The 27,330-nt window shown below is 53.4% G+C and overlaps 3 protein-coding genes across 3 annotated transcripts; 1 reads left to right on the top strand and 2 right to left on the bottom strand.

The window, feature by feature from the left end:
* Positions 1–6,721: 6,721 nt before the first annotated feature.
* LOC309681625 (granzyme E-like) lies at positions 6,722–9,587 on the bottom strand (the record flags this gene model as incomplete). The annotated part of the gene is made up of 5 exons (XM_082495530.1): positions 6,722–6,983; positions 7,641–7,874; positions 8,017–8,158; positions 9,141–9,288; positions 9,401–9,587. The coding sequence occupies 5 exons, from the start codon at positions 9,585–9,587 to the stop codon at positions 6,846–6,848; spliced, it is 849 nt and encodes a 282-aa protein (XP_082351656.1). The 3' UTR covers positions 6,722–6,845.
* A 3,396-nt stretch (positions 9,588–12,983) lies between these two features.
* On the bottom strand, positions 12,984–15,039 carry LOC309681609 (mast cell protease 1A-like; the record flags this gene model as incomplete). Its single annotated transcript, XM_082495510.1, has 5 exons — positions 12,984–13,454; positions 13,817–14,068; positions 14,397–14,532; positions 14,725–14,869; positions 14,967–15,039. 5 exons carry the CDS (start codon positions 15,037–15,039, stop codon positions 13,320–13,322), a joined length of 741 nt encoding a protein of 246 aa, XP_082351636.1. The 3' UTR covers positions 12,984–13,319.
* Positions 15,040–23,605: 8,566 nt separating this feature from the next.
* S1PR4 (sphingosine-1-phosphate receptor 4) lies at positions 23,606–25,054 on the top strand (the record flags this gene model as incomplete). The annotated part of the gene is made up of 1 exon (XM_082495486.1): positions 23,606–25,054. The coding sequence occupies one exon, from the start codon at positions 23,606–23,608 to the stop codon at positions 24,830–24,832; it is 1,227 nt and encodes a 408-aa protein (XP_082351612.1). The 3' UTR covers positions 24,833–25,054.
* Between the last annotated feature and the right edge of the window lie 2,276 nt (positions 25,055–27,330).

Here is a 27,330-nt window from a genome sequence, read left to right as displayed (position 1 = left end):
AGAATGTAATTTGTCTGTTCTAATCTCAATAAATAAGCTGTTGGATTCCTGTCCTTTAAACAGATCTCTTCCCCCACCATCACCTTCTATGCAGTTAGAAGAATGCAAATATTCTCAAGTTCAAAACCTCTATGTCCTACAAAACTACCTGGGCAGCTCTAATAATAAAGAGTCTGATTTTGTTCCATTTTTCTCCAGAGGTTGCTTAAATGTCTTCAGCTGTCTGACTGCTTTCTCTGTTACGAGTGCATAGTATGGGTATGAACCAAGCTCCACACCTCAGCTGGGCACATTTCTGTCAGATTCATCTTGTCTCTGAAGACTCGCTTTCTGTTGTTCTTTGGAGAGCTGGGTCTCATTCCCCAGCTGTAAGCCCTGAAGTGTGCGGCCGTAGTTAAGGCCACAGTAAACGTGGCATCAAGGGCAGTGAGAGCAATGCTTGTTCTGCAGGTGCAGACTCAGATGTTTCTCCCAAGTCTGGCAGTGCTATTGCAGCGTGACACTCACTGGGGTTCTGTGCCTGGTGGCTCTGAGGTCCTGAACCTCCTGTGGTTTGGTGGGAGTGGTTGCAGCAGTGAAGAGAGGAGAGAAGCCAGGCCTCCTTACAGCACAGGATCCGTATAAACAGAACGTTATTGTAAAACTCCTCGTCTCTTCCCTGCCCTGCACGAGGCTTGGATAGATTATCAAATTTTGCTAGTGTCTCACCTGGAATCCCAATCAAAGCTGGTATGTTTGGAAATCCGCATGAGGAGAAAAAGTGAGCAGAGTTAGTGTTTTCATATTGTTTTCAAAGACAAGCCTCAATGGTCCTGGAATGCCCTTTGTCTGCGTAAAATAGAATACATTCACCATTTCACTGTCTACCACACTCCTTCCCTCTCCGTCCCCTCTCAGCAGCAGTTGCCGTGCTGTGTGATGCCCAAGAGTCCAATGTGGAATGTATGGACTCCTCCTTCAGTGGTCGCATTGTGCATGCGCAGTGTCTGGGGAAAAGTCCTCTCAAAAAAGCTTTCTTCTGGATTTTTCCCCTGTATTTCTGTAGAGAATAGAAGAGGTTTGCTCTCACTTTTTATGGGTGGAAAGAATCTGTGCTTCTGTGATCTGAAGTTTTTACTCAAAAAGTTTCTGGCTTTCAAAATTCGGGAGAGGATGAGGTTCTCTGTGTTCACTTGTACTTGCCAGTGTTTCACTTCCATCGCATGAATGCAGAAGCTGGCCTACGGGCATTGTGCCTACTTTGTATGCCCTGTACTTGCAGCTGGTGGACGAGAGTGTGCTTTTTCAGGGCTCTGTCAGATCAGATGGTTTGCCGATATGCAGATGCCCTCACCAATTAAGATTAATTCAGTCAGACTGATGCAGCTCGGGGTATGCCAATGAGCAGCATGTTAACCCTGAGCACTCACCAGGCGGGTGGGAGTCGCTGTACCATTAGCTCTCTCTCGCCCTGTGCAGTCAGAGGTGCGGTTCCTGTGCTGCATGGCTCTCCTGGGCGAGAAACCCCTGCACCGGCAGTGGCCTTGGCACACGTGGGGGGAACGGAAAGCGCTGGCTCCCAGTGATGCAGATCCTTGCTTCTTGGATTGGGTGGCTCTGTTTTTAAGAGCCTGAATCTGTATATGTCAGATACCATTTCCCTCCCCTCCCCGGGGCAGAGGTGGCAGTGCGAGAGGTGCCAGAGGAGGATGCGAGAAGCCGTATTTCCTTATGGTGGTTCTTTCTGAGCTGGGAGTGGGGATTCACCGTTCAACTCTATTGCTAGTGGCCCCCCCCACCCGGGCCAGGTAATGGCGTGGCGTATCTCAGACGGTGAGGTTTTTCCCTGCGTGGTTTGTGGGTGAGAGGTTGTGGACGGCATGGGAAAGTGTGGCCTGGCAGGCTCAGCCAATTTTGTAACTTGGGCTTGAATGGCACTGCTGCCACGTGGGACAGAACTGCAGCAAGGGACATCCTGAAATTGGTTTTCTGGAGGAACTGTTGGTGACTTGATGTCCTGGTTCCGTCAGGGATGGGGTTAATTTCCCCAAGGAGCCGGCAGGGGAGGCAGGTATTCCATACCACGTGACCCATGCCTGGGCTATAAGAGGAGCTAGCCGGGGAACAGGGAACAGTCGCCACTCGCGGGCGGGCTCCGGCTCCGGCTCCGGCTCCGGCTCCGGCTCCGGCTCCGGCTCCGGCTCCGGCTCCGGCTCCGGCTCCGGCTCCGGCTCGTGCGCGGCGGTACTGTAACTGCGTCTTTATGTCTCTTTATCGGTGTTACTGTTTTTTTTCTCTTCCCGTTTGCTGTTCTGTTAGACTGCACCATCTCGCGAGTTTTGCCTTTTTCTGCCGATTTCTCCCACAGCCGTGGGAGTCGAGAAAGCGGCCCAGTGGCTCTGTTGCTGGCTGAGGCCAAACCGTGACACTTGAAAACTTAGTGGGACTGGCAGAGTGGGTTTCATCATGTTTTACTTTTGTCAATGAAACCCTAAGCACCTGATGGAAATATTTGTTCTCATTCTCTCACTGGGTTACTTGCCAAATCTCAGGATTAATTTCCTTCAGATACAATATTTTCAAGCTCTATTCTAGAAGAGGTGGGTCTCTTTTTTTTTTTTTGGTCTTAAACCACAAAATGTAGGAAGAAAATGTTTGCTGACTGTCAGGATGTGGTGGGAATGTGTGGTTGTTTTTTGCTGCCAACTTCACCAAAAAGACCTGAATGACTCAATGGATCTTGATGAACACTTGTGTGTGATGCAGGGCTCATCAGGATTTCTCTGACTGGCACCTGCCTGAGTCCAGCCACAGCCGGATGCACAGGGTTGGAGGGTGGAGCAGGGAGGGACAAAGCCGGAGCCTCCCAAAACTGCGCTCTGCTCTGAAGAGCTGAGTTGCTGCAGCCCCCTTCTCCCTAAATCCCATCCACAGCTCTGTGCTTCTCCTGCTTCTGCTGCTGCCATGTTTGCTCATGTTTGCCCATGTTTCCCACTAGTGGAGGACAAAGCTGTCATTCTGATCAACAGCAAAATCAACAAAATACTGAGGGAGAAGAGATGAGTCTGGCAGGAGCTGAAACTGCTACTTCTTGGCGAGTGGCACTGGGGGAGAGATGCTGATTTTCTGTTCAATGACAGCCGGGCAGAGGTGGGACGGAGGACAATCAAGAGGGACCGGGGGTAGCAGATGTGGTAGAGGGAGGAAGCTCCCCAAAGTACCAGCTGGAAGGACCTTGGGGGAGCACGTGTGCCTGACTGTATGTGAGGAGAACCACCAGCTGACTATGCCAGAAACGCTGCTCTGGATGCTGAGGTGGTTCTTCAGCTTCATTGTTGTGCAGCCTTAAGCAAGCCCATGCCTCTATTGCCTTTAGCCATGTTTCTGTAGCACCTTCAGTGTGAGGACTGACTCTGCTGTGTGCCCATACAGCACCTTGCACAGGAGCATCACTGTCACCAGGGCATTTGGCCGCTACTGTAATACGCAGCACTGAAACATCTCTGATTTTGAGTCGCCAATGAACTGATGCCTACATCTTTCACTCCTGTTTTCCAGTACAACCAGGCACAAAAATCTCTTGAATCTTTGGGTGGGATGTCTTTCCTGACTCACCAAAATTGGGGTTGACTCTGTGGTGTTTGTGCCTCGGTAATACAGTGGTTGAATATTATTGCAAGCTACAGGGGCTTGTGGGAAGAGAAGGGTGGTGATATAGTTAATGTATGCGGGCAGGAGCAGTACTCCCAGTTCCGTTTCCTTTATTGCTATAGATTGACTTCACCCTTTTATGGGCTGGCAGAGATCTGAGATAAAACTGTGTACTGCAGTACTGTCTTACAGCTGCGGTACAAGACCTTGCTGTGCAAGGTGCTATTGTCATCTTGCTTACGGTGAGGGTCAGTGTTCTGGCTGTCCACGTTTGTGGCTTGAACCAGGAGCAAAGTCTTTGCTTCTAAGCCAGTTGGTGCAGTTTGACCACACCAAGCTGTCTGGGGGTATTCCCTTCTGGAATGGACTGGTTGTACCCACATGGCACAGCCAATAGGTCTACATCTCTTCTGCACTCTGTGTTACATGTGGTCAGAAAAAAAAAACAGGGCTTTGACTTTGATAATATTTTTTTTTTCTTCTGTTGAAATCTGCAAGAAAGAATGAAACAGTGGTGTCAGCCCTATAAGATGCTGTATTTATACTGTGACATCCAGAGGCATGAGTGTATACCTGCTTTGGGAGATGATGTAAAAGATGCACATGGGGGAGGGTAACTGAGGGCATGAAGCTTGCTGGACAACTCCAACACTGGCTACAGGCAGAGAAAGTCAAGTTTGGTGCTATCTGCCTCCACAGTGTCTATCTGGGAAAGCACTTGCCTCTTTGCTGGAGGAACCTAGTTGTCCGACTCCAGAAGAGAACTGGAAGCGAGCTATGGAGGATGAGGGGAGTGTGGCTTGAGAATTAGACAAACATATGATGTAGACATGTGGCACAGCACTGCGGGTTGAAGGGACAGACTGCTTCCTTGTACTGTGTCTCCCTGCAGTTTTCTGTCCCATCTGGAGCAGGTACCTGAGGGCTCTTATATTTCCACTCTTCAGGATGCACTGCAGAGCCAAATGCCTACAGCTGGCAACAAGGAATACCACTTCTCAGTGCAGAATGGGACATTAACGTGAAGCTCCTGTAAAGCAGTCAGCCCTTTGAGTGTGGCAAGTGCATGTGATTCACCTTTTCCCAAACAACTCTCCTGCACCTCGCTTCTTCCTTCTCAGTCATGCCTCTCGTCCTTGGGCTCTCTCTTGCTGCCTTTCTCTTCCCCAGTGGGAAATAAGGCAGCACCTTAGTGTCCTCTGCTTCTGCTTGGGCTGGGCTGTGGTTATCAGGAAGCAGACCCTTTGCACCTCTGTGCCTTCTCTTGTTCAAAACGCTGCCTGCATCTTGAATTTCAGATAGTTGAATTCCATCTGGCTCTGGTCTTCCTGTCCTCTGCCCAAGAGGTGGCTTGGTAAGGCTTCTGCTCACTTGCTCTTGGCAGGCTCAGAGTGCATTTGGGATTACATTTAGTAACTCACTCGATATCTGGTAACCTGTTGAGATGCATCAGCACAGTCCTGTGGGGCTCTGAGTCTGTGACCCCTGTCAACACCATGCTCCCAGGCAGTGCCTATCCAAAGGGGAAAATAGTGCATCCCTGCCTCTGGCTTACCCTCCATCCTGGCAGGATCATGGATGTTTTAAGGGGCAGAAGTCGGAGCAGAGGAAATGGATCAGCTGCTTTGAGAGTGTGACTGCTCTGATCTATCTGGCCTCCCTCGGTGAATGTGACCACTGCCTGGAAGCCAACAGCAAGGAGGTGAGAAGCTCTCAGGCTGTGCCAGGAGGTACTGGCAAAGGAACTTGTAGGGTGCTCCAGGCAGGGGGGTGAGTGTCAGTGAGCGGCGTGGGCCATCTCTACTGTCACTGCTCTTCAGTGGGGCTGTGGAACTTGGCAGAGTGCTCTTGGGGGTTGGTGAGCGGGACATCTGCACGAGAGAGACAGCAGTCTCTTGCACACACCCCCTTCACCGCAGAACGGGGTGGTGGAGAGCCTGGCTCTGCTGGGGGCTGCCTGGGCTCTGGAGCACACTGCGGGTCCTTCTTCTGAGCAACATAAACCTCCTGGAGGGAATGGCCCTGTACTTTACCTCCTTCCGTGGTAGTGTGTTCCTCCAGGCAGCTGCACAGCTGGAGTAGCCCAATGCGTGTGCCAACGCGAGTGGCTGCTCCCCCGGGTGTCTGACAACCTGAGAAGCCACAGGCAGCAGAAGGGTTGGCACAGCCCCATGACATGGATTGTCTCATGGGGCACTTGGGCACTGCGGGGACTGGAGCCTTGGCTGTGGTTCTCAGGCACCCTGTGATGAGATGGGCTAATTCTGCCCCTGTGCAACACCGGTGGGCACACGTGGCAAGTGCTCCTGTAGCCCCAGGGACCCCTCGTGCTCAGTGCCTGCTCCCCTGTGTAGTCATTCTTTCCTCCCTGCTCACACTGCAGCATATTGGGGGGAGACGATCTCCTGCCAGGAGATGACTGATTACCATCTTTTTCAGTTTTGCTGAGCACTCCACACTGGGGAGAGGAGGCTGAGAGGCTTCCCCTGCCCTGAAAACCAGGCTTGACACCTATTCTGGGGGTTTAGGTGGGACAGAAAATGGAGGCCACTGGTTAGGGTAGAAAATTCCAGCTTGGGATTCAGCTGTTTGAGCAGTGACTTTCTTCTCAGCTGTTCAGGACTGAAGCCAGTGACCAAGAGAAAACCAAATCACAGAAGGAAAAAGGCTGTCAAATGCAGATGCGATTTATTGTTTTTATGTATTCTTACAACACCGGAGCTACAGCAAGAGGGGAGAAAGGAGGCAGCAGGTTTCAGAGGTCAGGGACAGCAGCAGCAGTCAGTGTCACAGATGTGAGGGTCAGGGAGGAGGCTGCTCTCTGCCATCCCCCTGATTTAATTGTACTGCCTTCCCCAAAGAGCAGCAGACATCCCAACACCTACTGTCACCTCACTCAGGGCTGTCCTGCTGTTTCCTTTCTAGAGCTGTAGCTACAAGCAGCTTGACAAAGGGGTAAATCAGAACAGCAAAGTGTGGGGGCATGCACTGTGTGGATGGGCACTTTCTGGCTTGCACAGGGAACAAACGCAGCCAAGGTGCAACCTCTGCTCCAAGCCCCCGCTGCCGTAGTTTGGCTTTGCCAGAAAGAAGTCCTTGCCATGTCCATGAGGATCACTGGAAGACATTTCCCAGGAAGAAAGGCAGAAAAAGCAGGTGAGCATGGGGCCCTGAAGATGAGTTTTCCAGGGCAGCAGCTGTGGGGGAGAGTAGAGTCATGCTGACTTCATGATTCTGTTGACCCAAGGAAGGAAAGGAGCAATGTGTGTGTAGAAACCAGGCCAATTGTTATGCCTATAGGAGAAGATGCCATAGGCTTTGTTGTTGCAGACAAGTGGATCCCCGGCATCACTCTGTAAAATGGAGTAGGAGAGAGATCAGTGTTGATTTACGTGGGGTCCCTGGGAAAAGGGTGTGTTTGCAAAGAACAGGAAGGCTGCAAATATCAGGACAGAGCTTTCCCGGAGAAGTCTGGACTTGCAATGTATGTGGTTCAAAAAGGACCATTGGCAGTTTTGTCTGGGATGCAGCACAGCTACAGCTGGGCAAATGCTGAAGTTTGAAGTATCACTTCATTTCTGCCCTTCTGCTGGCTGCAGAGCACTACAAAACGCACTCAGATCAGCTACGAGATTTAGGGCAAACCCCTCTTCAGCTAAACTTGTGCTATTGCAGACTCCAAAGTCCTCTGCTGTGGGAAGACAAGGATCCACTTGTCCCTTCTGCTTCGCCCAGGGCTGAGCACAAGCATGATGCCTGCAGTCAGTAGGAACGCTGCTGCCCCTCCGTGGGTCTGATCCTGGGAGATCAAGACCCAGAGTACCACTTGTGCCAGGACAGCAAGAGAGAGGGATGCTGGTGAGGAAGCATGGAGGGGGGAGAGGGACAAAGTGAGGGGACAACAAGAAGCAATTTTAGACTGTACCTTTTCAGTGAAGTTTTTTAGACCAGACGGGGTTTGTGCCCAGCACCTGGGAAACCACCTTCTACTCCCTAAGTCGGAAACTGACCTTTTCAGGTACCCCAGCAGATCCACTGCGGCCACAAATCAAGTTGTCAGCAAGTCCAGGGTAGTGGCTGAGGCAGTCCCTTTGTTTGATGATGGTGACGGTGGCCTCACGTAACATGCCAGCGGAGGTTTTGTAGCCCCAGCCAGCTATGCTGCACGCAGTCCCACCAGGGACTTTTGATTTTTCAAAGGAAATGGTCCTAACGTAGCTGTTGCTGGTGGCATTGCCTTTCAGCTGGGCAAGGGGACAGAAAATACAGAAAAAAGTGCTCGGTCTGTAAATGTTCTGTGACAAAGGCTGTCCCCTCCCGCTCCAGGGCTACAACCCTGCACATCAGGCAGACGGGACCATGCAGGTGCTCCAGGCAGGTAGTTACCTTCAGCAAGAGGATGTCATTTCCCTTCTTAGGACTTACGAAGTCTGGGTGGCAGTGATACTCTTGGACTTCGAATGTTTGCCAGCTTTCCTCTCTCCTCTGGATTGTGTGGGCTCCAAGGATGACAGTCAGAGGTTTGTGTCTGGTAAAATCAAGCACAGTGTATGTCATTAGCTTTCTCCTGTTTTCCCTGGTAACACTGAGGCACATCTCCCAGGGTCATGGCCAGGAGAGACCAGCTGGGCTTTAAAGGAGAATGATGGGAGCGAGGAGCTCTGCCAGTGAATCTACCCAGCCAAGAGGCAGAGCAAGTCCCCATCTGACAGGCCAGAGCTCTGCAGGGGTTACTTTCCCTCTGGATCTGGAGCTGAGCAGATTTGGTCCAATGCTGCTGCTGTCTACTGATATGTGGGCTGTTGGTCTAGGCTTTGTAGGCCCATGGAAGTCCATTGCACCAAGGAAGGATTTCTAAATCAGGACCCTGCTCTGGGCCAAGACTGTCCAGATGCTGCTCAGATGTGGGGACTGGCCCTGGGCCTGTGTTACTGGCACTGGGGCAGAGCTGTCAGCCCTGGGGAGCGTAGTAGCTACACAGTCATGCGCATCTAGAAGAGCCCTCTTGCCTATCCATGCCCCAGTTTCTCCAGCTGGAGGGATGGAAGAGAGATGGGCAAGCACCTTGCTCGTAAGAGATTATTAACTCTGATAACAGTCTTGGAGGTCTTTGGTGGCAGAAAGGGCAAAGCCTGACACCAGCAATCCCTGCAATGCCAGCAGGTCAGTGACAGCAAGGGAAGAAGCCGGTCTGACTTATCATTGTTGATGTCTGGGAAGGATAAAATCAGTCATGGAGGGGGAGTAAAAAGTAAGTATCTGAATACGGGCTGGGGAGGGACATGGGGAAGGACGGCTCAAGGGAGAGCTGCGGACAGACCCTCGCGGTTTCGGTGCTAGCCCCTGTCCCAGCAGAGCAGCCTCTACTCCCTGCTAGGGAAAGAGTTTGGCCACAGCCATGAAGGAAGAGACTCAAACTGTTAGACCTCCATCTGGGAGATGTTACCTGGATCATGGCAGTGTGACAATCTCGTCGTGCCAGGTGCTGTATGAACATACCAAAAACTTACACAAAGCACTGAGCCGCTGTCATCACCCAGTTTGGGGCCACTAGGAAGCCTCCACAGAATTGGTTGTTCTTTCCTTGCAGATAGGCCACGTAGGGTGTGGAGCGGGTCTTGGCTTCACCTCCTCCTTCCATCCGATTCCAGGAATAGTCTACAATGCACGGGACTGAGGATGAGGGGGTCACAGGACACAGGGCACAGACGCGCTGTCTGGGACTCTTCCTTCCCCAGCCCTCTCCCCGCCTCCGGGCCGCTCTACTTACTGGCTTTGGCTGGGGGGCATGTCACCAGCAGGAGAGAGAGCAGGAGTTTCTGCAGGTGCTTCATCGTAGCGTTCTCGGCCTCAGTGGATCCCCCGGAGGTAAGGCTGCAGCTGGGGTCTCTTCCTGCTCCCAGCAAGGTTTTATAGCGTGAGAGTAGACTCCAGGAAACCACGGAAGTCAGACTCATCTGATTAATCTATCTGCAAATTGCATGCCTCAGCGATCTGAGAGGGGAATTCAGTGAGCCTTAGCCTTGGGCATCAACCCACCTTCATGTTGGGCCCGATCTGGAGTGTCTGACCTCCTTCTAAACCCAGAGCCAATTTTAATCTGTTGCCTTTGAGCTGGAATCTATAGGGAGCATATCCATCCTCATCCCTTTGCCTGCCAGTGGGGTCTTTCCTTGCAGCTCGTATTTGTTGTTGGGGACTTGCAAACTCTCTTGATTTTTATCATGAGCCTTGCAAGAACAAGATTCCCTTCACCTGATGTACCACTTCCCAAGACCATGCAGTGGCAATTGAGAACCCTCCCACTTTCTCAACAGATGTGGTTCTGGCTAATAGAGCAAAAATGGTGTGAGTGCATTGATAACACCACACTGGTCATGGCTATGTGAGGGCAAGAATTTGTTACAGCAGCTCCATGAGTGTGGCCCACAGCAGCGTGACTACTGCTCTTGCCTCAAGGTATTTCTGCACCAGCTGCTGACTGTTTTGCTTTGTACAGCAAAACACCATTTCAAGTGTTTCTTTCCAGATGTAATTGTCCACCATTAATAAGGGAGTTCCCTGTCTCTTAGCAGACAACGTGAGAGAAGGCAGGAGAACACTTCCTTGGCCCTGGGGCAGGGGTCACTTTACCTCTGATGTGTTGAGGGCAGATAGAGACGAAAGATGTAGGTTTGGGATTCTGCCCCTTCACTAGCTAGAGATAACCCAACGACACGACTCCCTGAAGCTGGTCTTGTTCCTCTGGGAAGGGTCGCGTCCAAGTGTGTCACAGCCAGCACTGCCCTCACCCTGGCAGACAGTGATTTTTAAATGCCACACAGTGCCAGGTGCCTTTCTGTGGTGCATGGCGGGGATCTGTCTTCCCTGGACCAGGCTCTGTGACAGCTGCACCTTGTCCTCCTTCAGCCCATGGTGAGAGGGACTGTGCTGAAGGAAGAGCTGGTGGTAAATCACTGAACGTACTCTCCTTGCCTTGGGCCCCCAGGATGTGCCCACGCCTCCCCACTGGCACCAGCGCACGCTCCAGCGGAAGGTGGAAGGGTATGTCTATGCATTCTCCCCAGCAGCAGTTCCTGCCATGGCTGTGACTCGGCTCTGGACTGCAAGAGAGACAGGGAACTACTGGAGAGAGTCCAGCAGAGGGCTACAAAGATGATCAAGGGAATGGAGCACCTCTGTTATAAGGAAAGGCTGAGGCCCCTGGGTCTGTTCAACCTGGAGAAGAGAAAGGCTGAGAGGGGATCTCATCAATGCTGATCAATATCTAAAGGACGGGTGTCAAGAGGATGGGGCCAGACTTTTTTCAGTGGTGCCCAGCAACAGGACAAGGGGCAACAGGCACAAACTGGAACACAGGAAATTCCATCTGAACATGAGGAAAACCTTCTTTGAGGGTGGCAGAGCTCTGGAACAGGCTGCCCGGAGAGGCTGTGGAGTCTCCTTCTCTGGAGGTATTCAAAATGTCCTCCTGTCCAACCTGCTCTAGGTGAGCCTGCTTTGGCAGGGGGTTGGACTACATGATCTCTGAAGGTCCCTTCCAACCCCCACAATTCTGTGATTCTATGAAAATGGGGCTGTTACGTCCTTGCTGCCCTCACTGACTGCCGGTAAATTTACTTTCCTATCTGCCCCCTGTGTCACAGGGCAAAACCCATTTATAAGCTAAAAGCTGCCATTCTCGTGCAAAGACTGCAGTAGCTGGAGCTTCAAGGAAAACCCTGACGTGACGAAGATTTGATAAGCGGTTGCAGCCTTTTCACTTGCAGATTTCCTAGCTGATAGCAGCTCTTAGCAGAAGCCCAAACCATGGACCCTTCTCATTTTCTCCAGGGTGGCATGTGTGCTGAAGGCAAGACAGGGAGAACATAAGAGCAGACATCGAGGGCCAGACCGTAGGCCATCTCCTCCCTCTGACAGAGGTGGCTAGTGAGAGCCTAAGAAAGACTATAGAACAGGGTAAGCGTCCCCTTCCCTTGAATTGCACACACTTTCTGTATGTTTAAAATTTACCACTGGGTTTCCCCACAGCAAACCAGTCTGGTCTCCTCTTGAACTTGCACCAGGGAGTTCTGCAGCTCAGTTATTTACCAATGCACTGTCTCTGCCCCTTGTCATCTCCTCCAGGAAAGTGTCTAGTGCTCTCCTATCTGTGTATGAGAGACACCATCAGAAACTAGCTGGAACGAAGGAGACCAGGACTCAGAGTTTAGGCAGGTTGCTTTACACCCAGTGCAGGCCATGGAAGGAGCGGCTGGTGCAAGATATTCAGACTCTGGCGCAGGGGCTGTCTGAAAACAGTGCTAGAGCATCCTTTGTGGGGAGAAACTCACCTCTGAGCATTGCCTGGCCAAAGGGAGAGTAGTAAGCCCTTTTAGTTTTGTGCTACTGCTTAGAACAGTCTCTGCTCGTGCTTTACTGCTAGGGCTGGGCTTGCCTTCTTGAGAGGGACAGAAACATGCCAAGCCCCAAGGAAGGCAGCTCCCAGCTAGGACATGACCATGACTTCTCCAGGGAAAGAGTCAGGCTCTCCCGCTTTAGTTGGCATGGGAGAAAAGGAGGAGGTGGCATGGGGTTAGGTGCTTTTGTGAACCCAGGTCCTTTATCAGCCCTTTCAGTACAATCCTTTCAGAGACTGTATCTGTGTCTCTACCCAGGGCATCATGTTGCTGTTCAGGAGACAGAGAACTGTGGCTGCTGGAGAATGGCAGAGGCAAAGACTGAAAGCAATGATGTGCAACAAGCTGGGACTTTGAGTATGTCTCCTCTCTGAGATCCTAAAGCCTCATCCCTGGGATCTCAGCCACCACCTGTCCTATGCCCAAGTGGGGGCAGAAACAGCACAGTCCACAAAAAGTTCAGCTCCCTTCACCTGCTGGAGCCTCTTAATCTAAGGCAGCTGAAAAGATTAGCCTGGTTTCCCCTGTGACCCAGCCTATGTCCTAGGGCGCAACATCACCCAAGCGTGTGGTCCCCGCAGAGGGGACAGTCATTACTTTGCAGGGAATGGCAAGTTTTGACCCCTGGTACCTGCTGACACACCACATCCCAGCTGTCAGGTGCTCCCAGGCAGATGATGACGTTGCTGAAGTTGGTGAATGGAGTGTGTGCACATCACTTTTCCCATACCACTTCTACCTGGCCACTTTCTCTTCCTGCAACACACTTGTCCCCATGACCCCTGGAAGGGCAACTGTAGCTCCTGTCCTCCAAGTCTGCACCAATTCAGTGAGCACAGAGCTATGACTGCCTCCATCCCAACAGGCTGACCTCTCACTTCCACCAGTGAGACCCTCCCGCCCTTCTCCCCGGGGCAAGGTACGAGAAAAAAGACATACGCTGGGAAGTGCAGCTCTGAGTTTACTGTGGGTTTTAAGTGCAGCAAGATTCAAGCAGGTTCAGGGTTATCTCTGATGGAAACGGGATCCACTGTAGCACAGCATCTTTCTGGTGCCACCTGGGATGATCTCTGCTTCTGCCAGGGTGATTTAACACAGCCCTGAACTGGCTGCCTGAGATGAGCAGTGAACAAGACAGCCAGCAGCCTCAGGGCAGAAAGAAGGGGACCCTTGTGGGGTCAGGTCACTCAGGTTCCCGAGGAGAGAGGGAGTCAAGCCTTCAGCAGGGGCAGGAAGGAAACCAGTGCGGTCTCCAGGGCCTCACCAATGCTGGACCAAGTGCAGCTGCCGCTACTTCTTCAGGATTTTTTTGATCCAGGGCAGATAGTTGGAGATGCGGGTGTAGACCCCAGGCGGGGTGTCGTGCCCGAAGGAAACAATGCCTTGTGCCACCTTATTGCATACCAGGGGCCCACCAGAATCTCCCTGAGGACAGATGAGAGACTGGTTTTAGAGGTCCCTTCCCTGTAGGAGCAGGTTTCACCTCGGTCCCTCCCTGCCCAGACACTGCCAGCAGGGCTGTGCCTCTGCTCTGGACCTGTGGCTCTGCTCCTGCCCCACATGCCCACCATGCTGGTGGAGCTGTCCAGGGCAGGTGGGTTGGGGCTCTGCCCCTGGGACTGCACATGGACTATGGTGTCAGGGCATCCAGATAGCTAGTCCACATGGGAGAGAAAAATCAAATGCTTGTCACCTGCCCTGGGAACCAGCTAAGCCTGTGCCAGCAGCAGCCCCTGCTAGGAGGGAATGGGCCTGCCCCGAGCCCCCAGCCCATCGACAGCCCATACCTGGCTGGAATCCCTGAGCTCGTGGAAGCTGCCGGCACAGACCATGCCGATGTTGAGATGTGGATAGAAGCGGATGCATTTCCTGCGGCTGTAGATGGAGACTTTGGTTTCAAAGAGCTTGTTGGTTGCCTGGTCATTATCGATCAGGCCCCACCCGGCTATGCTGCACTTGGTGCCCGTGGGGAGGTCACTGCTGGTCTTGGGCAGTGAAATGGTCTTGACGTAGTCATTGAGAGTGGCCTTCGCTGTCAGCTGGGAGAAAGCAAGGTTATTGGAGAAGGCTATGAGGAGAGCAGCTGAAGGACGTTTTGTGTGCAGAGGTAGGGGAGGTCTAGCAGGACGTACAGCACCGCAAGCTCTGGTGAGCAGCTGCAAACAGGGCATGTGGCTCCAAGCCCTGCCTGCAGTTCCCTCCTAGGTCCCTCCCATTCCTACCTGCCACCAGCACTCATGGGCAAAAGCAGCTGATGAAACCCTCAACGGACGGTGCTGACAGCAAGAATGTGCTCTGCCCAGATCCTGCCAGACCCACAGCCACACTCTACCCTCCGACCCACTGCCTGCTGCAGGACTGCCTTGCCTTGAGCAGCATGATGTCGTTAGACACGGTGTTGGGGTCATATTCAGGGTGCTGGTGGTATCTGAGAACTCCCCGGATCTGCTGGGTCGTTTCTGGTGCATAGATGTTGTGAGCCCCCAGGATGACTGTGGCATTCCTGGCCGTGGCAGCAGAGGGGAGAAGGGGGAAAACAGGTTGGGTCTCACCCACATCCCTCCCCTTTTGCAGGCAGGTGGAGAGAGCTGCTCAGCACAGGAGGATGAGGAACCTACTCCAAAATTACTCCAGTGATAGACCTCACAGGTTAGGGGAGGAAGAAGGGGATAAAGCCCCTGTATGAAGTACTCACCCCATGCAGTGTGCAGCTGTCATCACCCAGTCAGGGGACACCAGGAAGCCTCCACAGGCTGACATTCCTACCTTCAAGTATGCCATGTAAGGGTGGGAGTGGGGCTGAGCCTCATGGCCCCCCACAATCTGACCCCGTAGAGCACCTGCAAGACACCCCACCACAGGATGAATCGGTGGCTGCTAAGGTCAGAGCCCACACCAGCAGCCTCACACGCAGCAGCTCGCGGCACACCATCTTACTGGCATTGGCCCATGGGCAGGAAAGCAGGAGCAGCAGTGCCAGCAGCAGGGGCTGGGGCTGGGGCTGGCACATCTCCTCCCACAGATGGACACTCCCTCCAAGATGTGTGGAAGTCTGAGTGTCCTAGTGCCTAAGGGCTGGTTTTATACCCTGGACGAGCTGTACCCAGCAGCCAGGAAACCATGTGTGATGGCCTGATTGTGCTAATCAGAGCAGTGCAGCATCCCTGCACGTCTATCTGCATCTCTGCTGCCCCGGCCTGAGGCTGTGATTGACAAGTGATAGAGCAGGGCAGAGAGAGCGTGGTATGCTGCAGTCCCAAAGCCTTGGGGATGCTGACTTGGAGAGGTGTCCTAGGGTATTTTTGAGGTGTAAGCAAGCATTTCTCCTGCAGTTTGGCTGCAGGAAAAATCACATCCACCTGCTTCAAAGCAAGGTGTCTTCAAACTCTGGCAATAAGGCTGTCTGATAGTGTACCTTCAGTAGCTCATGCCACTTCCTCCTGGGGGTTGTCAGATCACTTCATGTTTTGCTGGCAAGCGCAATGACTGCAGATGCTCTTTCCCCTCTACAGTTTCCCTCTGCAGCTGGTCTGGCCACTGGCACTTCTGTTCAAATAGGACCACCTACCCTGTTCTGGATTCCCTGCTCTCTCCCTTCCCTGACCTGAAATTGCCTGCAAACCAGGCTGTGATTGTTGTCTTCACCTTGCCCCTAGCAAAGTGTGATTTGGTTGAATGCTAAACTGAGCACCCATCCTGCTGCGCTTGTCCCTTCATGGCCTTGTGGTCCTGAACAGAAACCACCATTGGGCTGCTTCAGGTGACCCTGTTTCAAAGAGGTGATGAAATCTTTGCATCAAGGGCATAGACCTGGGGCTCAGGACACCTATGTTCCTCCTGTTCCTGGCTCTCACACTGCCTTAGCTGGTGGCTGACCACTCTGTCTGTCTGATCTTTGGGCCTCCAATTGCCTGAGTGTGTCCTGTGATGGCAGCTGAGACTGTCCTTTGTACGAAGGGCTGCCTGACTCTCAGGCTGCAAGCTCAGAAGGAGCTGTGACATACAGCCCTGTGTTGTTTAAAGTTGTCCATCCCGTTTGCACTTCCTAGCCCTTATCTACCTTAATTTTCCCCACTGCCAGGTTGTCCCAGTTTGCTGCATTGTTTCTCACTCCCTGGGGCTTGTCTGGGCAGTTGTGAGCCCACAGCAAAGCATAAATCTGTCAGGGTTAATGCTGTGTGAAGTGTGCGCTCTGCTCAGGAGGGATTGCACATTGCATACTGGAAGGACATCTTTGCCATACTCGCAGACTCTGGCCAGCCTGCTAGTTGCTAAAGCTGGAGCAGTGCTCTCCTCTCCTGCCCCGTGAAGCTGTGGGCAGCTGCTAGCTTTTCTTAAGTAAAGCAGCTACTCCAAAACACCTTCCTCTACTGTACAGATGAACAATTTGCTATTGAAAGGATGGGGTGAGCTGGGAGAGGTAGGGGGTAATGCCTCCTTTTAATTCCTGGAGTACTTTCCATCTGGGTCACCTAGGCAGGAATCCTCCCAGAAGCTCTGGCTGAGGTCACTACAGGTTCTCTGCAGGCATCTGGTTTAAATAAGGTAATTTGGGCTTGTAACTGCAGCCAGGAATTGATGAAAAAACACAACAGACAAAGGCAAAGACAGACAACAGACAAAGAACAATTAGCACTCTGAAATGTCAATGCCCCTCGCCCTCCCCCACTTCCCAAATCCTTGGTCCTGCTATGGGAGATTTTTCTACCCAACGACCCTGTCTGTGTGCCCACTCCCTGGGACATTTTCTGCCAACATTCCTCAGGGGCCTGCATGTCACTTGAAGAAAATGGGGCTTGCTTTAATCCTAAATCACCATCTCTGGAGCAGTCTCTAGTTACCAGTCCTAATGTAGGTCTGTGAGAAGTGTCAAACTCAACTGTGCCTGCCCAAGACATACCAGCTGTGCTTCCTGCTGCAGGTGATCGCAGGTTAAAAAGCACTCTCCAGAAAAGGAGAGTGGATCAGGAGGAAGAACTGTCCTAAACCCCCCTTGGGAATGCAGTAAGTGTGCTGCTTCGTGGCAGGCATGCCCTGTGCAGGCAGTGCTGCTGGCGGCACAAGCACAGTGCGTAGGTGCTGTCACTGCCACTGCCCACACTGCCCCTGGCGAGCTGGTGCTGGGTTGATTTTGCCATCTCTGGTAAGATGCCTTCCAGCACCCTGCTTACAGGTCCAAGAGGCACAACACTTGTCTCTCACAGAATCAGACTGGTCAGGGTTGGAAGGGACCTCTAGAGCTCACCCAGTCCACCCCCTGCCAGAGCACAGTCACCTACAGCAGGTTGCACAGGATGGCATCCAGGCGGGTTTGGAATGTCTCCAGAGTGGGAGACTCCACCACCTCTCTGGGCAGCCTGTGCCAGTGCTCCACCACCCTCAAAGCAGAGTTCCTCCTCATGTTTAGATGGAACTTCCTTTCTTCAGGTTTGTGCCCATTACCTCTTGTCCTGATTCCCCAGATCTGCTGGGGCATTTCTGGTGCGTAGAGGTTGGGAGCCCCCAGGATGACCGTAGCGTTCCTCTCTAGCCCTTTCTCCCCTGTCTGCTTGGGCCAGTCCTCATTGTTTCCAGCCAGGGCTCGAAGCTGGGGGACTGGGCAAACTGGCAGCAGGATAGCCATGCTGTGGGCACGCAGACAAGCTCACAGGGCAGGTGTCCCAGGAGGCTACAAGGGCGGCAGTGGGGCTGGTCTGCCAGTTAGTTTGTGTTGCTGGGAGGAGGGCATTTGAGGGAGAGCTGCGGTATGAGAATGGAAACCCCCTGAAACAGTTCCTGGAAATAAAATAAGAATATGTGTGTAGGTATAAAAAAAACAACAGATAAATATATCTCTCTCTGCCCAGAGCAGTCTCCAGCACATTAGAGCAGCCACTGGGCTCGTGGTAGGGCCATACTAACTCGGGCAGGGAGGTCCGGCAGCAAGGGCTGTCCTGCGTGCTGGTCCTCGGGCATCAGGGCTTTTGTTTGATTCAATTCTTACTCCCAAATACAGGGCTCTCACTGCGCTCTGATCCCCAGTTTCTCTCTGTGAGCAGCAGCTCTCTCCATGAGTCTGTATCCTGCAGTAACCTTGTGCAAAGGTCCTGCTTTCCCTTTGATCCCAATGGTGCTGAGCTGAAAGCCCTGAGCATGGGTGCCCAGCGCCATCTGAGTTTACTTATTGCTCTGTAGCAGCCAGTGGGTCCCTGGTGCCAGGGGGCCAGGCTACACTGCAGACAGTAGAAACCAGACAGCAGTTCTCTGCCCCAAACCACTTCATGTTCTTGTGTATAACCGGCAGGGAAGAAAACCAGCAGGTGGAGGAAGTGATGCACAGGACGGTAAGCAGCAGAGCTTGGGATAAATCTATGCTCTCCAGACATGGTGCAGCAGCACCAGCCCTGCTGCCAGTAAGCGCATTGCCGCTGCCACAGCCCAGTAGCACGCACCACAGGAAGGAGTGCTGCTTGTCCTTCCTCTGCAGTGCTCACGTTGGGTTTCAAACCAGCGTGATTTCCCCTGCGTGGTGCCAGCACCACACCCCCACCAGCTCCCCGCACGTGGCCATCACCCTGCTGTTTACACGGAGCCCTCCCAGGCCTGTTTCCTGGGCGAGGACCGGTTCCTCCCTGCCATCCCCACATGAACATGGGAGGAAACAGCTCTCAGCTGTGAGCCTGTGGGGACAGGGCTGGTGCTGAGCTAGGCCCGGCCCCAGGAGTGAAAAGCAGCACTGATGAGCTCACATGAGGGATTTTATGGGTCCTGCACAGGGGACCCTAGGCCAGAGGCTCCAGCCAGGTCTCTGGAGCAGCCTCGTGGCCTTGGTGAAGCCACACTGACCATGGCTGGCCATGCCACACCGAGTGGGGGTGGCAGGAGCACTGTGCATCTCCCTCCTTCCTGTGCAAGGTGTCTGCTCACTGCAGACATGGCTTACAGGGCAGAAGATGCTAGGGGAGAGCTGAGCTTGTCCCAGGCACTGTAGGAGAGCTGGTGCTGGACATGGCATTTGGAGACCAGGCACTCAGCTGGTCCAGCTTCTCCAGCTACCCAGGCCAAAAGCGAGACCTTGGGATGAGAGGAATTGCTTCTCTGGCAATTGCCAGTGGCTGTCAGGAGCTGCACGAAATGCCACACTGTAAAGAAGCAGCAAGACTCAGGAGTGTGCATTTGTGGCATGCTCACTCTGGAGGGATGCTGAGGGACAAGTGCCTCCAAAGCTCGCGTCCTTCAGGCACTTAGGGTTTTCACTGCAGACCAGCTAAAAGGTCAAAATCTCAAACCTGTCGCAAAGCGGGGAAATGTGCGACACCATGGCAGACAGGGTCTGGGCTGGCCCACTGATGCTGTGTTTCATTGGCATGACTTCCAAGTAATTATCTTTTTTTAGGGGGGGTGGGGAGGAGCGTTTTATAAAGCTGTTTGCTTTCTGTTTAACGTTTTTGCATTGAGGAAATGCAAGTTTCTAGAGAAAAGGCACTTCAAGAAAAAAAAATCAACAAAACTTTGCCATTTAAGGTCATTAATGTGGTCTAAAGGACACGATCCTGAAACTTTCATGTTCTCCTTCAAATCCAGAGATGCACTGCAGAGACTCTTTGCCTATAGAGACCCACCATCACCACCACCCTGTTTCAATGAACTGACACCCAGGCACAACAGCTGTGCCTGGGACAGTTCTTTGAGCACTGTGAAGGGCCAGGTCTCCAGCATTTGGTGTCAGCCCAAGCCAGAGGGGCCCTGCTGGCTCTTCCCAGCTCCTCTGGGGCCAGAAGCATCCTGCCGCATTGGGATGTGCCACTGGAAAGATGACCGCCTGCTGCTGCACAGTGGAAGAGACCAAAGCTAGGAAATGCAACCAACCAACTGCCACAAGCAATCAGTCATTTTTAAACCAACACAACTCCACCCTTCCTGGAGCAGAAAAACACCTGCAGGCAAATGGATGCCTTGGCTGATATTGAGCTGTGCTGGGGCCGCACAGCAGGGACAGGATGGGTGTGGGGGAGGTGGGGAGGGAGCCTTGTGGGACAGAGATGGGGATGCCAGCTGTCCATGAGACAGATTGGGGGCTGCCTGACCAGGCCCACCAGGCAGAGCTCTCCACAGAGCTTCACCCAGAGATTTTTTTTTTAATCAGAATGTCTGAAAATAAAAGTTTTAATCAGGACTGTGCAGCAGCACAGCAGGAAAACCTCAACATAAATCATTGATATTTTATCTTGCATTTGTAACTTGCTGTCTTTCCCCCACAGCTACTCATGGCCCCCACAATCTGGAGCTGGACGCCCTTGCGGGAGCAGGCAGTCTCAGGGCAGGAGTGACCGGGACATAAACTGACCATGCCACTGGCCACAAACCCAGGGCGCCGGGCTCCAGGCTGCTCCTGCCCTGCTCCTCTCTAGGCCCTCCTGTCTGCAAACTCTTCTCTCTGGGGCTGAGGTGGTTTTGCCTTCTTGTTGGCCTTGGTAGGAGCAGGCTGTGGAGGGTTCCAGGGCTTCTGCTGCTATGGCGTTTCTTCTCAGCATCCGTGAACACCTGCTATGGCCACGGCTCTGGCAGAGGGCTCCGGGGGCTGCAGCTCACCCCCATACCGCCCCTGGTCCTCCCAAGCCCAGCACTCAGCAGCTATCAGGCAGTTTCAAGTAGATTGTGGTCTTGATCTGAAGGAAAGAGATGAGAAACGTTGCAGGATGGGGTGTCCCTCCCCCGCCCCCCTTCATTTCAAAGAAAGAACATCTGAACTGAAACGGCAGCAAAGGAGAAGTACCAAGATAAAGCTCAGCCTGCGTCTGTGCAGATAGCAATGGGGAGTGGCTGCAGAACAACAGGAACTCTCCTCGTGTGGGTGCCCCGCTGAGAGCAAGCCTCATTTGCCCCCAGCGATGGACCTGGGGACTCCCTTCCTCAGCTCTGGCAGCAGGAGATCTGAGGGGGACACGAAGCCAGACTTGTGCCAGGCAGCAAGGCCCTGCTCTGCTGAGCTGAAGGCATGGCGTCCAGGGGACGCAGGTCCCCCCAGTCCCCCCAGACTATGGGACTGTGCGCTGACTCGCCAGGAGGCAGGGAGCTCTGGAGGCTGCTGAGGGGCAGGATCGAGAGGGGGCTGCAGCAGGGGCTGGCACACAGCTCAAGCAGCTCCCCAGAGCCGGTCCACCTCACAACAAACTGCGGCGTGCCTCACCGGTACCCAGTGCCTCCAATATGGAAAGGCCAAACAAGCCATGTGCTAGCACAGACCAAGGAACAAGGTTTTGTCTCACTGGAACAGCTCTTGGCAAAAGCTGCCTCTTATGCAGCACCTGATGTGCTTGTGGAATGGGCATTAGGAAGAGGCTTTTGCTGGTCCAGAGGACCTGGCACCCCATGAATGTGTTGAGCTGTCCCAGCTGTTTACCTGCCTCAAGCCCTCCTGCCATCAAAAGCATTTGCCTCCCACCTGTCCAACACTCTCTGCAGATCTCCCTGACAAAGAGCTTGTTCCTGTCAGACATCTCCCGCATGCTGCCAGCCATTTGAGCAGCTACTTACGGCCCCTCACAAGGCAAATTGCTTCATCCTCTGATCTTTTAGGGACACCCCACCAGTTCTGTCCTGAGCAGACACATTAGCTGGAGGCTCAGCCTGAAGCAAGAATAAAGCAGGGGTGATGTGCAAGAATCACACTGACCCTTTTGATTCCAGTGATGTGCTGGGAGCATCTGCCCAGCCCATTTGGGAATGTGCTCCTTGTGATGAATGTGCGACCTTGTACTCCTGTTCTCTGGACTGAGGTGCATTCATGGCCCAGCCTTGCTGCTGATTTCCACTCCTTCAGTCTTGGGGTCATCTGCTGACTTTATCAGCATGAGTTTTTTTTGTACACTGCTGATAGAAAAGCCCAAAACACCAGTTGAAAGGGTGAATGTGGAGGATGGATCCCTCAGCTTTTGATGAGAACCACTCTTGCTCGCACATGACTTCCTGCAGCAGGAACCGCCTTTGCATTTTCCACTTGTCTATGCTGTGATCCAGGCTAGGATCTCGCTGCTCATCAAGCAGTGGATGGACTCCCAGGATCTTGCCACTCATCAAGCGGTGGATCAACTCCCAGGACAACTCCCTGCTTGCCATGCTGATGGAAGAAATCATTGCTCTTTGCTCTCAACCTGGGGACCCCTCCATGTCTTTGCACCAGTCTGGCATGAGAACACAGGTGAAAGCAGGGCACAGTTTCTGCTGTGATCTCGAGTTAAAAGGTGCTCTTTCTTTTCTCTATGCCTCTTCGCAGCTGTTTTGGGTGGGGTCCATCCTGCACACAAATGTGGTTGATGTTGTAACTTCCCTTTTTCCACTTTGGTAGGTAGAAGTCTCACTTATTTTGCACAAGGAGCCCTCCCCACTACCTACTCTCTGCTGGGCCTCAGACAAGCAGCTGGAGAGCACTGCTAGCTGCTGAACCTCCCTCCGGCAGCAAGAGTCTCCGGCCAGTCATGACAGGTGAGTCATAAGGCAAATTCAACTGCTGTGGTTGGGAATAGCACATTGCAAGACTTTCTCTCCAGTCAAGTTTTGCAGACACAGGGAATAGGTCAATGACAAACATTAACATTACAGTCATGTCAGGGCTCCTGGCTCTGGTCTCAGTGCAGGCCCTCACGTGTTCTGCAATTCCAGGCAAGAGGCAGTAGCTTTGTGCCTGTTTCCTGGTCTGGGACCTCGATGATGGGAAGATCCTGACCCATCTATAGCAGGTGCTTGGAGAGCTGAAGGTGGAAGGTGCAGCGTCAGGGCACACACAGGGCTTTGACAAGCTGGTTTTCTTCAATCTGGGTAGAACTGAATGGAACTGAGCCCTAGCTTCAGGCACAGAGGTGCCTGGACTTGCTGCATTGACGGGGCAGGACTTGGATGGATGTGTCCTGAGACTGGTAGGATCTGGGCCCCCAGCAGAGCCCAGAGGGGTGAGAGCTTGGACCTTCCTCCTGAAGAAGGATGTATCTGGGCATGGGTGATGCAACAGGGCAGTTGATGAAGAGGCAGTTGCTCTCTGCCAGGCTCCGGGGTGAATTTAATGCCACAAAAGGCAAAGCACTTAGTGTCTCAGGCTGTCTGGGAGCTCTTACTAGCACCTGGCTTTGTTCAGCCCAACAGATCCTACCCATCAAGATGGGAGGTGTTACCCCATTCAACCCAGCTTGCCCTGACTCAAAGAGGGACCTGACATTATTTCATTCATGTCCCACCTTCACAACTACAGGAAAGCTGAGAATAGCCAGACCCATACTGAGAAATGATGACAGCTGTTAGAAACGAAGTCAATACTCTAGATTACAACAGGAAACTTTATTAAACAATAGGAAGCCCATACTCATACGTAGACTTACAAAACACCTCACCCTCCTCTCTCCTTGCTCTTTCAGTGCCACAGGACTGGCAGACAGGGCTCTCTCATCTCAACGCTGGGTAGGGCTGCTGGGATCAGACCCAGTCCTGTGTGGCAGTCTCACAGCTGTCTCCAGCCCTCAAACGGAGGGTCTGCTCTGCTCCAAACCCCACCTCAAACCATTGCTCCATTGTGCATCCCTTGGCTGCTGACCTAGGCTCAGAAGATGGATGGTCCAGGGCTGAACTGGCTGGTAAATCACTCTCTTCTCCTTCCACTGGGCTCTGCTCAATATCCTGAGCTCAGATTTGACCTGCTCGACAGGAAAGGTTCCTGCCTGCAGCTCGCTGCCATGAGAAATGTGAACATCATCCTGCAGCACTACAACTTCACAGGCAAGCTGACCAACCGGCAGTCTGGGGATGAGGGCATGGGTCTCATCCGCACAGCCTTTGCCATTGTGAGCTGCATCATCATCCTGGAGAACCTGCTCGTGCTGCTGGCCATCCTGCGGTGTCTGCGAGCTCGCCGCTGGGTCTACTCCTGCATTGCCAGCATCACTGTGAGCGACCTGCTTGCAGGAATTGCCTACCTTTCTAATCTCTGCCTCTCAGGCAAGAAGACTTTCCAGCTTTCACCTCAGCTCTGGTTCCTGCGGGAAGGCATCCTCTTCATTGCGCTAGCTGCCTCCACCTTCAGCTTGCTTGTGACTGCCATCGAGCGCTACAGTGCCATGGTAAGGCCAATTGCTGAGAATGAAGCCAGCAAGACCCTGCGCTTACGCAGCCTGATCATTTCCTGCTGGCTGCTGGCCTTCATCATTGGACTGCTTCCACTGCTGGGCTGGAACTGTCTGTGTGACTTCAATGCCTGCTCTGTCCTCCTGCCTCTCTACTCTAAGAACTACATCCTTTTCTCTGTAGTCATGTTCAGCATCATCCTCCTGGGGATCATTGGCCTCTACATCTCCATCTTCCAGCTAGTCCAGGCCAGTTCTAAGCAAATCAGTTCTCGGCACAGCCGCAAACGGTCACTGCGCTTGCTGAAGACTGTGCTGATGATCCTGGGTGTCTTCATCCTCTGCTGGAGCCCACTCTTTGTCCTGTTGCTCCTTGATGTCTTCTGCGAGACCCAGACCTGCACATACCTCCACAACCTGGATTGGACCTTGGCTGTGGCCATGCTTAACTCAGGTGTTAACCCCATCATTTACTCCCTCCGGAGCGTGGAGGTGCGCCGTGCTGTGGGAAGCCTCATGTGCTGCTGCTGTGTCAGGGTTGGGCTTTGCAAGCCTGGGAACTGCTTGTTCATCACAGACATCAACTCTGGCTCATCCACAGAGAGCTCCCTCCGCTACCGGGAGAGCTTCCGCAGCTCTGTAGCTCTGAACGCCCGTCCCAGAGCACCTCTGTCCAGCAACTCCAGTATGATGAGCAACCTCCCCAGCCTCTGAGAGGCTCTGGGGAGAGCAAGAGATGCCAGACAGCCCACCAGGACCTCATGCTGCTGGTCCTGGACTGGCAGAACTATAGCCTACATGCAGCTCAGGCTGACCAGGTGCAACCCCTACCCCAGTTTTCAACTGCCCAGGCTTTCCAGTCCCTTCAGACTGGGACATTGCTTCAGTGAGGGTGCAGCACAGGGACAGGCATTGCTCATAGGATGAGTGAAGGATACAGGCACATTTTGAGATTGATGCTCTGCTGAGATAACTGCTGTCCCTAGGTTGTAAGTGGACCCTGTTCTGTGTGTGCGTGTATATAGATGCTGTACCTGCCCTGATGAGGGTATTGTGTCCCAGGGCACAGTGACAAATAGGGTGGGTACCCCCAACCAAACTGTCTCCCAACCCCTTGGGATCAGGCTGAGCTGGCAGTGCTGCCACTGCATGTCATGCAGGGCTGGAGGCGATACTTGACTTTTCTCCTGCAGTTTACAGCCTTCTGGAACTGCTGCGATGGGCACAGCTGCTGGGAAAGGATACAGGCTTGATGTCTTGCCAGGGAGTCAAGAACAACTGGGTTTGCAAGTGCAAGTGTGTGCAGCTGTGGGGCATCTCAGAGGTCCCTGGCCAGGAACCAAGCACCCACCTGGAGTGCAGCACAAACCAGCCACAGAACGGCAGAGGGCTGCAGCAACAGCCCACTCCCTCACCAGAGTGCAGAGGCGGGGAACCGTGTCTGCGCAAATGCTGCGACAGCACTTACAGCTGGCAGCAAGAAGTAAGAGCCCTCCTGTGCCTCTGGGTATAGAGCTGCACCTGCAGTGGCAGCCCTGGCACCACCACAGGAGGTACCCACAGGGACTGGGGAACCTGGTCCCCTCCAGCATGGCAGAGATACCTGGTCACATCTGGCTGAACCTCTCAGGTAACACACACCTGTATAACTGAGGGTTTGCAGTGCTGTGGCATCCCAGAGGTGGGTCATGCTCTGGTGAATGTGCCAAGTTCTAAGGTCCCTGCACAGGGGGAGGTGCCCACTCTGGTGGGCACTGGAAGGTTGAGCAGCAGCTTCTAGATGGCTTTGCATTCTATTGTCTCCGGTGGGGTTTGGCTCATACCTGAACAGAAGCAGCAGGAATTGTTTCCTCTTCCTTTTTTGGGCCAAAAAGGCTGCATTCTTTCAGAAACTTTTCAGAAAACAGTGTTTGCAACAGAGCAGATTTGCAAGAATCACTTTAACAGCCTGGAACAGAGCCATCACCCAGAGGCAAGAGTAAGGTGGAGCCTGCCCCAGGCCCTTCTGAAGTTCAGCACAGCCGGGAAAAGGAATGGAGGGGTCTGGTCCAAGCATGTTTGCTCTCAGCGCTACCACATTTGGAGAAAGGGGTTGTCCATACTCTGCCAGGGAAATGTTCTGAGGGTCTCCACCTCATTGGGAGCCGGGCAGCATCAGCAGCAGACAAGGTACCCAAGGACCCCAGGAGCCTGGGCTCACAACAGTCACATGTGGATTCTCCCTGCTGCCCCTGGGCTCAGCGCTGCTGCCCTGGCCTCTCTGAATGCCGTGCCTTCTCTCCCCTGAGCTTGCAGACCAGTGATTGCCTGGCTGCAGCCTCTGGCCCCGTCAGTTTGCTGGCTGCTATCTCTGAAGTAGCAGGAGAGATTCCAAGTTGCTGCAATTTCACAGACAGGAAGCTTTAAGAGGCTGCCAAGTTGTGCACGGACACAGCCCAGCCGGCAGCAGAAACGGACATTTCTGTGGGCAGGCAGACAGCTGTGCTTCGTGAGGTTGGTGGGGAGAACTGCTCTCAGGGCAAGGCAGGCTGGGGCCAGCAGAGGCTTTTGTAGGGCTCAGAGACCTTTGCAGCAGGGCTGGGGCTGTGACAGGGGTTACGCAGCACTAGCAGCTCCTGAGGAGCCAACACAACATGCAAAGTGCCCGCTGGCACAGGGAAGGGGAGGTGGGGGGCACACCACCCCCCAGGTGCCAGGCCTGCAGGTTGCAGAAGTTCATGGGGGCCAGGCTTCATCCCTGGAATGGAGAGGAACTGTTCTGTGCCACATAAAATGGCTGGCTCCAAAACAGCCCTATTTCTGCCTGGGTCTGACAGAAGGCACCGCCAGCTCCCGCCTCAGATTCCTGCTCTTCTCATCCCTAACCAGGTGAAAAAACAGAGCAGTGCCCAAACGCCTCCTCTCGCCATGCACGGAGGCCAAAGCCACCCAAGTGCTGGGGAGAAAAAGCTCTCGATGACTTAAAACCTGCTGGCCCAACCCCTCAGTGGGAAGCACTGAGCTTCCAGCCCACTTGTTCTGCAATAAATCTGTGTTATAAGAGAGCCCCGTTTGATTTGCTATTATCTCCCTGCAGGTCCTGCAGGCCCGAGGGCCCACACCGCCGCGGGCGCCGAGCCAGGGCCGGGCCGGCTGCCCGTTGCCCGCGCCCCTCGCCCGGGCCCAGCTCGCCGCGGGGGCCCGCTGGCTGCCCGCGCCGTGCCCGAGTGCGC

The sequence above is a fragment of the Vanellus vanellus genome, assembly GCF_965231255.1.
Source record: "Vanellus vanellus genome assembly, chromosome: 25".
Taxonomy (NCBI): domain Eukaryota; kingdom Metazoa; phylum Chordata; class Aves; order Charadriiformes; family Charadriidae; genus Vanellus; species Vanellus vanellus.
This window is presented reverse-complemented; position numbering and strand designations above follow the sequence as displayed.